The sequence below is a fragment of the Eptatretus burgeri genome, chromosome 4, assembly GCF_056783735.1.
Source record: "Eptatretus burgeri isolate ZD-2024b chromosome 4, Ebu_testis_v1, whole genome shotgun sequence".
Lineage (NCBI taxonomy): Eukaryota > Metazoa > Chordata > Myxini > Myxiniformes > Myxinidae > Eptatretus > Eptatretus burgeri.
In genome coordinates, this window is record NC_140964.1 from 37,668,360 (window position 1) to 37,682,798 (window position 14,439).

At 42.8% G+C, this 14,439-nt stretch overlaps 1 protein-coding gene across 2 annotated transcripts in view; it reads left to right on the top strand.

Annotated features, from left to right (window-relative positions):
• Positions 1-13,903, top strand: part of LOC147027827 (sodium/calcium exchanger 3-like) — a 102,207-nt gene extending 88,304 nt beyond the window's left edge. For both annotated transcript variants that reach the window (XM_085877448.1, XM_085877447.1), the window contains exons 3-7: positions 2,609-2,712; positions 6,606-6,703; positions 11,049-11,148; positions 11,366-11,626; positions 12,825-13,903. In XM_085877448.1, the coding sequence (XP_085733574.1) occupies positions 2,609-2,712; positions 6,606-6,703; positions 11,049-11,148; positions 11,366-11,626; positions 12,825-13,201 (940 nt within the window). In that variant the 3' untranslated portion in view covers positions 13,202-13,903. The remainder of the gene's footprint in view (positions 1-2,608; positions 2,713-6,605; positions 6,704-11,048; positions 11,149-11,365; positions 11,627-12,824) is intronic.
• The last annotated feature ends 536 nt before the right edge of the window (positions 13,904-14,439 follow it).

Below are 14,439 nucleotides of genomic sequence, written 5' to 3' on the forward strand. Positions count from 1 at the left end.
CCTTTACCGTCCCAACTCGCCACCATCGCATCCACACCATCTCGCGCCACTCGTGGGCGCCGATGCTGGACTCGTGCGGGGCGCGCACCGAGCAGCGTGTTCAAAAACATCACGGACTTTCCGCAGAAAACGGATCAAAAACGACTCGCGCCCACTTTTGTTCCGTCCAATCGGAGAGCGTGGGCGATTTGGCCCCGCCTCCAGGGCGTTGGAGTGAGGTCGCGATATGCAAATTCATGGATCAAAAAGCATTCACGCCCACTTTTCCTCGGGCCAATGGGGAGCCAGTTAGAGAGGTGAAGGGTCGGAGGCAGAGGGTCAAGGGTGAAAGAGCGAAGCCACGGGGCTTATATAAACGGCTGCGTTCGTCAGTAAAGTTCAGTTGGAAGTTGGCAGTTGTGCGGAGTTCAAGAGAGTCGTCGGTGGAGCTGGAAAGAAGAGTTGGGATGAGCCAAGAGAGGAGACGGAGAGGGCGAGTATACGGAGCCGTGGAGAGGTGACGGCGGCGAAGGCGGACGAGGGGGTGCTCGCGTCGGTGCCGGGAGCTGCACAGGGAGAGGCCAGCAACGCGACCGAGGCCGAGGAGGAGACGCTCGCCGCGGGACCCGAGACAGGGTGATATCCTCCTTCCCCCGAGCATCAGCAACCCCCTCCTGTTTCCCCCCCGCGCTGAGATAGTGCGACAAAGGGGGCCCCTTTCCCACCCCCTACCAGACACTGTCCGCGAGGCCCGCGGAGTTGAGGCGCCACCGCCGCTCTGCGTCTCATCATCAGACGGGTAGGCCCGACACGGTCTCGGCCCCAGGCCTGCCTACCCCCCTCATCCTGGAGGGTGGTTCTCTTTTCTTTTGCTTTGGGTATCTGTGTTGTCTGCGCCGTCTGTGAAGTAAAATTGTATAAGTGTTGCCGTGTGCTCGGTAGTCGGATAGATCTGCATTGTTGCATTTGCTTTTTGTGTAATATTGCATTGTCTTCTTCTTTTACATGTGCTTTTGGTGGAATTGTATATGTGTGCTTTCCGTTCATCGCGAAATAAATGTGCTTCATGTTGAACTGTTTTCCCGCTTCGCTTCGTCTTTTCTTTCATTGAATCTCCACCTTGCTTCACGTAAAGGGTTGGTCGTGGGCTAAAACGCCCGATAATTAATCGAACCGTCGAGGCCGACGAATAACACCGCTCGGTTATCCCGATAGTACGGAACGGGTCGCTTAAAGTGGCCCGTGTCCGAAGTCGACCTGCGGCGAGGTGCGATCGCCTGGTCTACCCTCCGTGTGGGTACTTAGGTAGGTCGAATTTGGCGAGCAACCCTATCCCACGCGGGGGCCGATTGGCACGATCGTGGTGAGACTGAAAGGTCCACCCGTGACTGGTTCCCGGCGTTAGTCCGAGAGGGTCACGACTGCATTGTCCGTCCGGTGGGCGACGTGCCTCAATTCGAGTTACGTGGCCGTTCGCACGCCGGCGGGCGCGAATCCGCAACAATATATATATATATATATATATATATATATATATATATATATATATATATATATATATATATATATATATATATATATATATATATATCGGGCGTATAAAAACTAACCTTCAAAAATCTTCTTCTCCAAAGTGGCTGAACAGATCGAGGAAAAACTTTACACGTAGGACCGCCTTTCCATGAGGAACAAAAGGTTCACACATATGATGTCATTGGCCAAATGGTTTGGCAGCCATATTGGATTTACCCGAAAACCTATTTTAAAAATCTTCTCCAGAACGGCTGGACAAATCGAGGGGAAACTTCACACAAGTGGTCCCCAAGCCATGGGTGTACAAGTGTGTTAAGGAATAACTGATAGGTCACATGGTCTGACAGTCAGAATTATTAAATTTTTTGATATGGTTCTGTTTTTTTTTTTTTGGTGTTTGATTTTATTTTATTTTTGAATAAGGCTCGCTTGGCTGTGCCTGGATTGGTTTGAGGGTGGAGGAGTAGTAGCTGAAATGCGAATTCAATCCAGGTTCTTCCAGATGACTTCATCTTTCCTTTTTGCCTGTTTGGGTTCCTTCTGCTTACTCCATTGCAAGACTGTAACTATTTGGTCTTCCATTTGATTTGAATTTATTTTAATCCCATTCTGAATTAAATTGAATAATAATAAATGTCATGGGTCAGGGTCAAGTGTTTGATCAAAGCGGGCTTGCATCGAAGCGGGACGTCTTGGTACCCGGTCATCACTGCCATCAGTTAGAAAGTGGCAGTTCTAGTGATGTCTCTTATTAATAATGGAAAACACCAGCACACAAACGCCAAACAAGACTACACAAACACCACACGTAAGTCCTGGTGAGGGTCTGCAATCTCTGCTTCCTCCTTTTCTTGTTAATCATGTTTTTTATATTTCAATTTCTCTTTTAAAGTCTTATCCTTTTGCAGATGTTTTTGCAAATTATTCTTGGAGTCTTCTTGCACTGTAAAGATGATATGGGATTCAGATGATTTGGTGCAGGATGTCATTCTGTGAACTGTAAAGTGCTTTGAGACTCTATTCAAAAATGAAAAGCACTATATGACATATTGATTCGATTGATCGATGTTTCCATCTTTCCCCTTGTGTTTTTCAGAAAGGTTATCAAAATAAGAATAATAGATGACGAGGAATATGAAAAGAACAAGAATCTATTTTTAATGCTGGGTGAACCAAAGTCATTAGAGTCAAAGAGTAAAGGTGGGTGATCAACACAAAAATGTGAAATTGTACAATGTCATTGTTTGATTATACTATTTGCAGTTTGTATACATGATATTAAGCAAGCAGTGGATGAAAACTAAATTGAGAAAAAGAAGAAAATGGAGAGGTTGTGAGAGGGGGAAGAGGACTTGATAAGGAATACTGGGGTGTGAGGAGAATCTATAGGGCATATTGGGGTGTGAGGAGAATTTATGGGGCATACTGGGGTGTGAGGAGAATATACAGGGCATACTGGGGTGTGAGGAGAATATATAGGGCATACTGGGGTGTGAGGAGAATTTATAAGGCATACTTGGGTGTGAGGAGAATATATTGGGCGTACTGAGGTGTGAGGAGAATTTATGGGGCATACTGGGGTGTGAGAGAATTTATCGGGCATACTGGGGTGTGAGGAGAATTTATGGGGCATACTGTGGTGTGAGGAGAATTTATGGGGCATACTGGGGTGTGAGGAGAATTTATGGGGCATACTGGGGTGTGAGGAGAATTTATGGGGCATACTGGGGTGTGAGGAGAATTTATGGGGCATACTGGGGTGTGAGGAGAATTTATGGGGCATACTGGGTTGTGAGGAGAATATATAGGGCATACTGGGGTGTGAGGAGAATATATGGGGCATACTTGGGTGTGAGGAGAATATATTGGGCATACTGAGGTGTGAGGAGAATTTATGGGGAATACTGGTTTGTGAGGTGGATTTACATGGCATATTGGTGTGTGAGGTGGATTTATACAGCATACTGTGGTGTGAGGAGAATATATTGTGTATCCTGGGGTGTGAGGAGAATTTATGGGGCATACTGGTGTGTGAGGAGAATTTATGGGGCATACTGGGTTGTGAGGTGGATTTACATGGCATAATGGTGTGTGAGGTGGATTTATACAGCATACTGTGGTGTGAGGAGAATATATAGGGCATACTGGGGTGTGAGGAGAATTTATGGGGCATACTTGGGTGTGAGGAGAATTAATGGGGCATAATGGGGTGTGAGGACAATTTATGAGGCATACTGGGGTGTGAGGAGAATTTATGGGGCATACTGGGGTGTGAGGAGATTTTATGGGGCACACTGGGGTGTGAGGAGAATTAATGGGGCATACTGGGGTGTGAGGAGAATTTTTGGGGCATACTGGGGTGTGAGGAGAATTTATGGGGCATACTGGTGTGCGAGGAGAATTTACATGGCATAATGGTGTGCGAGGAGAATATATAGGGTATACTGGGGTGTGAGGAGAATATCTAGAGCATACTGGGGTGTGAGGAGAATATATAGGGCATACTTGGGTGAGGAGAATCTATCAGGCACATTGGGGTGTGAGGAGAATTTATAGGTTATACTGAAGTGTGAGGAGAATTTATGGGGCATAATGGGTTGTGAAGTGGATTTGCATGGCATAATGGTGTGTGAGTTGGATTTATACAGCATACTGTGGTGTGAGGAGAATTTATGCAGCATACTGGGGTGTGAGGAGAATTTATGGGGCATACTTTGGTGTGAGGAGAATATATAGGGCAGATTTGGGTGAGGAGAATCTATCAGGCATATTGGGGTGTGAGGAGAATTTTTTCGGTTATACTGAAGTGTGAGGAGAATTTATGGGGCATACGGTGTTGTCAGGTGGATTTACATGGCATAATGGTGTGTGAGGTGGATTTATACAGCATACTGTGGTGTGAGGAGAATATATAGGGTATACTGGGGTGTGAGGAGAATTTATGGGGCATACCGGGGTGTGAGGAGAATTTATGGGGCATACTGGGACGTGAGGAGAATTAATGGGGCATACTGAAGTGTAAGGAGAATTAATGGGGCATACTGGCATGTGAGGAGAATTAATGGGGCATACTGGGGTGTGAGGAGAATTTATGGGGCACATTGGGGTGTGAGGATAATTTATGGGGCATACTGGGGTGTGAGGATAATTTATGGGGCATACTGGGGTGTGAGGAGAATTTATGGGGCATACTGGGGTGTGAGGAGAATTTATGGGGCATACTGGGGTGTGAGGAGAATTTATGGGGCATACTGGGGTGTGAGGAGAATTTATGGGGCATACTGGGGTGTGAGGAGAATTTATGGGGCATACTGGGGTGTGAGGAGAAATTATGGGGCATACTGGGGTGTGAGGAGAATTTCTGGGGCATACTGGGGTGTGAGGAGAATTTATGGGGCATACTGGGGTGTGAGGAGAATTTATGGGGAATACTGGTTTGTGAGGTGGATTTACATGGCATATTGGTGTGTGAGGTGGATTTATACAGCATACTGTGGTGTGAGGAGAATATATTGTGTATCCTGGGGTGTGAGGAGAATTTATGGGGCATACTGGGTTGTGAGGTGGATTTACATGGCATAATGGTATGTGAGGTGGATTTATACAGCATACTGTGGTGTGAGGAGAATATATAGGGCATACTGGGGTGTGAGGAGAATTTATGGGGCATACTTGGGTGTGAGGAGAATTAATGGGGCATAATGGGGTGTGAGGATAATTTATGAGGCATACTGGGGTGTGAGGAGAATTTATGGGGCATACTGGGGTGTGAGGAGAATTTATGGGGCACACTGGGGTGTGAGGAGAATTAATGGGGCATACTGGGGTGTGAGGAGAATTTTTGGGGCATACTGGGGTGTGAGGAGAATTTATGGGGCATACTGGTGTGCGAGGAGAATTTACATGGCATAATGGTGTGCGAGGAGAATATATAGGGTATACTGGGGTGTGAGGAGAATATCTAGGGCATACTGGGGTGTGAGGAGAATATATTGGGCATACTTGGGTGAGGAGAATCTATCAGGCACATTGGGGTGTGAGGAGAATTTATAGGTTATACTGAAGTGTGAGGAGAATTTATGGGGCATAATGGGTTGTGAAGTGGATTTGCATGGCATAATGGTGTGTGAGTTGGATTTATACAGCATACTGTGGTGTGAGGAGAATTTATGCAGCATACTGGGGTGTGAGGAGAATTTATGGGGCACACTGGGGTGTGAGGAGAATTTATGGGGCATACTTTGGTGTGAGGAGAATATATAGGGCAGATTTGGGTGAGGAGAATCTATCAGGCATATTGGGGTGTGAGGAGAATTTTTCGGTTATACTGAAGTGTGAGGAGAATTTATGGGGCATACGGTGTTGTCAGGTGGATTTACATGGCATAATGGTGTGTGAGGTGGATTTATACAGCATACTGTGGTGTGAGGAGAATATATAGGGTATACTGGGGTGTGAGGAGAATTTATGGGGCATACCGGGGTGTGAGGAGAATTTATGGGGCATACTGGGATGTGAGGAGAATTAATGGGGCATACTGAAGTGTGAGGAGAATTAATGGGGCATACTGGCATGTGAGGAGAATTAATGGGGCATACTGGGGTGTGAGGAGAATTTATGGGGCACATTGGGGTGTGAGGATAATTTATGGGGCATACTGGGGTGTGAGGATAGTTTATGGGGCATACTGGGGTGTGAGGATAATTTATGGGGCATACTGGGGTGTGAGGATAATTTATGGGGCATACTGGGGTGTGAGGAGAATTTATGGGGCATACTGGGGTGTGAGGAGAATTTATGGGGCATACTGGGGTGTGAGGAGAATTTATGGGGCATACTGGGGTGTGAGGAGAATTTATGGGGCATACTGGGGTGTGAGGAGAATTTATGGGGCATACTGGGGTGTGAGGAGAATTTCTGGGGCATACTGGGGTGTGAGGAGAATTTATGGGGCATACTGGGGTGTGAGGAGAATTTCTGGGGCATATACCGGGGGTGGAGCCATCAAAAATTATATATGACCTGTAAAGATGAAACACCATATTTATGCAGATTAACTGTTCCATCATAACCAACTGTGTGCTGTGCTGCAGACAGTGAGTTAACAGAACAAGTGGCAGCTCTTGGCAAACCAAGCCTGGGAGAACACAGTAGACTGGAGATCATAATCGAAGAATCCTACGAGTTCAAGGCAATTCTCATACTCATTTATTTTAAGTTACTAGAATGCACATAACTTCGCTTGCACAATGGACCCTCAATTTTAATATCAACGAATTCAAATAGGATCCTCTGTCGACTGTTCTCTCCAGTTGAAGAGACCCTTTGAGAGAACACCATCCATAGCAACACACTGCTTGCTCTTGCACAGGTAATCTGATAACCAGTCAAGGATCGATCCCTGGATACCAATTGCTCAGTGTTTGGAAATTAGGGTGGGGTGCCAGACAGCATTAAATGCATTGTCAATATCTAATCAAATGGTCCTGGTCTCGTGTATTAAATCGGGGGCATCCATCAATTGTCTCGGTATAGAAGCAGAAGCATGCCCAAGGTGGAATGACCTGAATGGAAGCTAAACTAATGAATGGAGATCAGAGTTGGAGAAGAGATGTCATGTGGTGGGCTGCAATTATCAATTCCATGACTTTGCTTATGATGGGGAGAATGCTTTGTGGTTGATTGTTGGGAAGATCAGTTTTGGCATGAACTGTTCTTTTCAACACAGTGAACTTATTTTTCAAAAACTAGTGGGATCTTTAATGTCCACCGGTGAACACAAACAAAAGGGACAACGGGCATTACGTACTCTCTGAAGGAATGTGTACTTATTGATGCAACGTCCTAGCAGGGAAGCACCAGGATGACAATATAAAGTCAGGTCGGGAATCCAACCCAGACAAAACAGCTCAAAGCATAGTATGCTACCTCTAAGCTAAAAAGATAAATCCAACACATTGCTTCACTTATGGTTAATAAGCAACCATTTTTCTTTCAGGGAAGATTTATTTCAGGGAATCCTAACCCTAACATTTAATCAAGAAAGGAAGGTATGATTGCTAAAAGGGCTAATCAACAAATAAATGGGTTACATGGTGAGGGCAGCCATCAAATGTGCAGGTGAAATGGGAGATGGTGTAGATATAACTCCTACAGAAGTCATCACTCAATAATTTCTCAAGGAATCATTGGGATTAACATTCTTGAACTTGTGTACGGAATAGGAAATGCCATGAGCAAATTTATTTGATGAGATAGAGATGCCAAAGCCAAACGTCGAATCTCATTGGATCCTTAGAAAACTCACTGCAGACGATCATCGCCAACAGTGAAAGCCAGGTAATTCCTGGCTTTAGTACCGACACAAAATTGAAGCATTTGTACTGTTAGTGATGTATGATACAACCAGGTTCATGCTTATCTCATGACTGCAGATAAAGCATCTGTATTGTCCTAGTCATAAAAAAGAAAAGAAGCCAGAGGGTTCATAGAACACCTTACCTTCATGTAATCTTGAGAAACAAGGACATGGGTGGAGTCTGCAAGCGGCAAATTTTGATTGGTCGTGATGACATAAAATGACGCAATGTTTTGTTAAAAGGGATTTGAAAGTGCCAAAAAGGTGATCAACAAAATGTAAATACAGTATTTTATTGGTTGTAGAAAAAAGAAAATTCGAAAGTTTACCATCGTTGACGCAGCGTCTTTTACACCACCTTATTTAACATGTTACATTAGTTCTTCGTGCCTGTTGTTTGTGACCTTTATGACATTCTTAAAAAATAGTAAGTTTCCTCGTGGTTGGAATGATTTTCAATTTTGTTTGACTGCCAGACAGGCAGACAGAGTTTAAATATATATATATATATATATATATATATATATATATATATATATATATATATATATATATATATATATATATATATATATATATATATATATATAATCTCACTCCTCTCCATGCATGCGCGATCGGGCCAAATTCAGAGCCAAATTACAAGTTCGTGTTCCGATTTGTGATAAAAATATAACATTGAATTGAAATCAAGTTGTTCCTCGATCATAAACTGACATTTGTAGACAGACAGACAGACAGAACAAATTGCTTAATCCCGCTTTTTGCTTCGCATGCACGGGGTAAAAAGAAGCCAAGTACAACAGAAAAACAAAAGAGCTCCATGGCCAAAGAAGTATCCAACCAAACACGCTTCTGGAAAGGAACTTGGCTTAACGTGATTGCACGAATCGTGTACATACGTGATTACTGTAGGATTTTAACGTTGAAACATGAATCGATATCTGAATTTTTCATCAGAAATAGAGTGCCGACACAATTTATAGAAACATATAAGTAAATTAACGTCCAGCACATTAAAAGTATGGATTATGGAAATAGTAAAGGGGAAGGGGAGTGGGGGTGGGGAGGGGACACAGTGTTCATACAAGTGATACTGAGCCACAATGCATATTTGGCATCCTTATAAATGGCATCAATTTGTTGGTGGAGTGAGCTTCAAAAATTCCTTGATGACATCTGACGATGTTTGGAAAGCTTTTGGAATTTGATTCCTCAGCAACTCATTGATAACCCATTTGACAGTCTGCCTGTAGGTCGAGAGGAGGAATTTTGCAGCGTAAAGTAATCTGATATAATCTATTCGATATACCACCTTACTGGCAGTACTTTTGCCAATTAATGCATCATATTTAGTTTGTTATATGAAACCTACTCTGCATTTGCTGTTATGCAAATACATTATTAACGATGAAGCGGTTATTTGTTCCCAATATATGTAGTTACTGTCACAGGCAGTTGAAAAATGATCACATCTCGATTTCAAGATTTTCACAGAATATTTTCTTGGACAATCACTTTGATTTCCAATCAAGTTTGCATCAAAAAAAATTTTTTTTGATTGTCTTATCGGCAATATTTAATTATCGTGCAATTTTGGTTTCGTGAAATCTTTGTTGAGATTCACTAGGAACTTCTGATTGTACATTGAGAGAAAACTTTTTCAATGTACCCAACATGTGCTAAGAAAATCTAATTATATTCATCACAGAAAAATGAAACAATTTTTAGACTGCAACAATTAACTGTGGCTTCATAGTTTGTTTTCTTAGTCATATGTGTGCATATAGTAGAGATTGAAGAAAGAAACACAATCAGAAAATTGGACGTGGAACATGTAATGTTGCTTGAACTGGGAGATCCTGGAAATTCACATGCAAATCAGGCCTGTTTCAGAATCTATGCATGTGTCTGCACTTAGACCAGGGAAATACTGCATCCTCTTTAAATTAGCCACACATGTCATCTAAATCAGTTTAGGAAAGACTGGGTATCATATAATATCAAATGAGTTGGCTCACACCATCAGGGTGGCTCAATGGGGGATGACTCAGACTGCGGTTGCTTCCCAATACAATGTTCATCAGTATCATTTTGAGTACACCGACAAGGTACAGTCAGACTGAACGGCTCACAGAGAAACATCGTTCATGTTACCCTTGTGAGGATTGTCATCCTTCTCAGAAGGAATCAGTTTTCAACAGCATGATCTCTCCAGAATGACTTCCTGAGAATGATCAACCATCAAATTTCGACCAAGACAGTTTGGAACAGGTTTCATGGTAGTGGTACATGGTTCAGAAGATCACTGCTCCACATCAGTCAAACAGTGCCAGCGACAGCAGCACAAGCAATTCAAGTTGGCCAAAGAACTGATCACTGCCATCACTTGGATTGTTGCTACGACTGGTGTCAGATACAGGGATGAGATATTTTAACTTGCAGTCATCCCAATAGGTCAAACTTCTCCTTTTTGAATGATAACACCTCATCCACAAAGTGTCCATGTTGTCAACACTGCATTTCAGGAGCAGACGATCACTCTCATCGACTGGCCTGCACGATCTTCAGACTTCAATTCAATCGAGCATGCTTTGGACATCTTATGGAGGCGTTTGTGGTTACCAAATCCGCCCACAGTCTCGATCAACTTGAAGTGGCCCTGATCAACATCCCAGAGCAAAGAGCTGGATTGTCCGATTTGATGAAAGACAAGATGTGTAAGAAGCTTGAATTGGGGCCAATGTTGGTCACGAACATTATTAAAGCGATCTCTGCCCATGTAAACTTGCCTGTGATCTTTTGTAGACCAGCATTATTACCATGTTGCATGCTCATTTCAGCCATGTTGTTTTCACACGACTTCAATTTGGCTTCACCTGACATAATGTTTGTGTGTGGAGTATACAAATCAACGTGCTGCTCCTATTCAACCAGAATATGAACATGTATTTGAACGTACAAATAAAAGCCTCAAAATAATTTTTGCTTCAATTTTCGTGAGGAGTATATTTTAAAGATACTAAACGATTGCTAATATATTCAGAATTGCCACTCAAAGTTTACAGGAATGCTTCACAACAGAAACTTGAATGGCTTTCTACAAAACACACCATATTATGGGGGCTTCCTTCATGCTGTCATGATATGCATTTAACAAAAGACCACTGTGTTTCAGAGTGTTGTGGACAAACTGGTGAAGAAGACCAATCTTGCTATACTTTTGAGCACTCACAGCTGGAGAGAGCAGTTTGTTGAAGCCATCACCATCACTTCCGGTTGTTCTTGCCGTTTTCCTCACTCTCAAGTTAACCTTGTTAACATTAGCAAATAAATATGCAATCCTTTTATTACATATGAAATATATAGCAGCATTTTTACAACTCGTCTCCAACATCACACTGCACAATAGATTTGGTGAAAAAAACGTTTTTTTAAAACCAGAAACAAAGGCCTGGTAAAGAAAGTGTACAAAGCAGCATTTGTGTGTTACAGAGGAAGAAGATGGATCCCAAAAGAAACCATCATGCAGCGATTACATCATTCACATGCTTACAATTTTCTGGAAAGTTATCTTCGCCTGCGTGCCACCAACTGAGTACTGGAACGGCTGGGCATGTTTCTTGGTTTCCATCTTTGGCATCGGTCTTCTGACAACGCTCATTGGTGATCTGGCTTCCCACTTTGGCTGCACAGTCGGCCTGAAGGATTCGGTCAACGCGGTGGTTTTTGTTGCACTCGGAACATCTGTGCCTGGTCAGTTATGTGTTCGTGAACATAGCACATGCATCAGCACTCATGCAGACAAAATTTATATTAACCTCACAGTGGAATAGAGAAAAGTTCAGAACTGCACTTCCATTTGTACCTTAAGGATGTTGGTGGAAGGGCAGACGCTAAGAATAACCGCCCTCTTAGTCATCGTTGTTTGTATGCTACACATGGCTGCAGATTAGCATTAGTTATTGCAGGGGTACAGTGGTGCAACTGATGTAGTGCCCCCTGCAGGTGAAAGTTGAAATTTGTTCAGGGTGCGAGTGATAGGTTGCTGAATCATCGCGAAGGACACCGTGGGATTGCTAACGTCAACCAACTAATGCCGGCAGATGGCACACCCTGTTTAATGTCCATCCGAGGGACGGCGCACACACATTGATGCCTCCTTCTGCTGGCGAAACACCAGGATGACCGTTTAGAGCTCAGCCGAGATTTAAACCCAGGCTAGACAGCTTAGAGGTGAGTTCACATATCTATCTCTAAGGACTATGCCTGGTGTTGGCTTAATGGTTAGGGTGGCAGGCTTTGGACCTGAGGGTCCTGAGTTCAAATCCCGCTCAGCTGTTGAATTAATACCAGGTGGGGTTAACTCGACCTGTCATCCTTCCGAGGTTGGCAAAATGAGTGCCAGCTTGCTGGTATCCTGTGTCGGAGTGGCGACCCATCCAGGATTGTGCCCAACAGCCAAGGAGACTGCTTAGGCAGCACTAACACTGCACAGAGTATGGTCCCAATCGCCTCTCCTCCTCTCTAAGGCCTAAGCTATCCTGCCAGCCCAATCCTTCTGAGAGGATGTTATACCAGCAGTCACACTTTCATATGGAAATAAACCATCTCGTGGAGTCGTGGTATATTTTGGCAAACATCATTTGGAACTAGAGCAACATAAGTTTAAGTAAAATGAAAAAGTGGATTGAGTAAAACAGAGGTACCAAAATGATACCCCACACCAACTTCGAAACCAAGCATAACAGAGGAACATCCTCCCAAGATAAACATGCTTTTCAAAAACAAACAAAGTATTTGAATACATTCAATTACAAAGCTTGCATCCTGACAGTCTGCTTTTGTCAGGCATCGGATGAAGATGGAAGTGTATTATGTTTTCTCTGGCCAGGTGATTGCTGAAATATGATCATAAACTGAGTCCACCCCTCTCCACACCCGATTTTCACAGACACGTTTGCCAGCAAGGTGGCTGCAGTCCATGACAAGTACGCAGACGCCTCCATCGGCAACGTCACCGGAAGTAATGCTGTCAACGTTTTTCTGGGTATCGGCTTAGCCTGGTCCATGGCAGCCATTTATTGGTTTTGTCAGGGAAAGCAATTTAAAGTCGACCCAGGAACACTCGCCTTCTCAGTCACCCTTTACACTGTATTTGCTTTAATATGCATCACAGTGTTGATCATTCGACGCAGACCAGCAATTGGCGGAGAGTTGGGTGGCTCACGCACAATCAAGACATGCAACAGTCTCTTTTTCGGACTGCTTTGGATCGTTTATATTCTAGTTGCTGGCCTCGAAGCATACTGTCACATAAAGGTCTTCTGATCATTTTCTTAAATGCAACATCTGCAAGGTGAAGTCTTGCAACAACAAAGTGGTCGTTTCTACTTCCCTGATCACACAGGATGAGATTTATATCTATGTGGCTAAATCTACAACACCACTTCTGTATCCCAATGCATATATGTTTGTTTAGTTGATTTCCCCCCATCATTTTTCTTTTCTTCTCTTTGCTTCGTAAAAAGAATGGCTTTTCAAACTACCTGTTCAATTCAAGACGATCGAGCATAAAACCAAATTGTACTGGGGTGGAAACACGAGTTATTGTGAGTCAATTTTCATGACCTGCGGACTGATTTCGGGGCTGTGTTTAGGGATTATCTCATACCAGCAGAAGTCTGTGATAAAAAATACCACAATATAAAAAGGGAAGCTTTTTATTCTTGCACTGGTTTAAAGTGATCAAAAATGGAAGGATATATATATATATATATATATATATATATATATATATATATATATATATATATATATATGTATTTCTTAACAGGGGAAAAATATATTTTCTTGGGAGTGATCGTGGCAGCGGTCTGTTACCTATACACCACCCGGGTTCAATTTTCTTTGTCTTATTGAAGGAATAATTTTCCAGTCGATTTGGATTCATTTGAAGCATTTAAAACTTCATTTTATTTTTTTATCTCTGAGGAGCATTGGTATGTTTGAGGGTGGAAAGGCAAACAGACATTGGCCTAATGTGTATATATATATATATATATATATATATATATATATATATATATATATATATATATATATATATATATATATATATATATATATATATATATATCCAAGCCGGTAGGCGAACATGGGTAGTCGACCGTTGCTAGGCAACGGAGGGGTCCATAGCAACGGTTCTTTCTCACACATAACTAGGACAAACCATGAACCTACGATACCAGTTTCATGAACACCTGACTCATAGTTTCTGATAAATCACAAACTTCGTTTTTTTATTGTTTTCGCCCAGGGTTCATTCAAAGTCTATCTTCTCCGACAGTTTCCATAGGATCCGGCTGGAAATTTTTGACAATATGGCTGAATGTACTGCCACAGTCGCTCGTGGCCCGATTTTTGAATTTCGAAAAAATAAATTTTTTATGATTTTTCAAAAATTTCAAAGTCCCGTTGCAAGGAAACGGTGGTGGCCATAGCAATGGTTCTCATTTGCACACAGCTCGGTCATGGTATGAACCTACCAAGTTTCATCGAAATCGCCA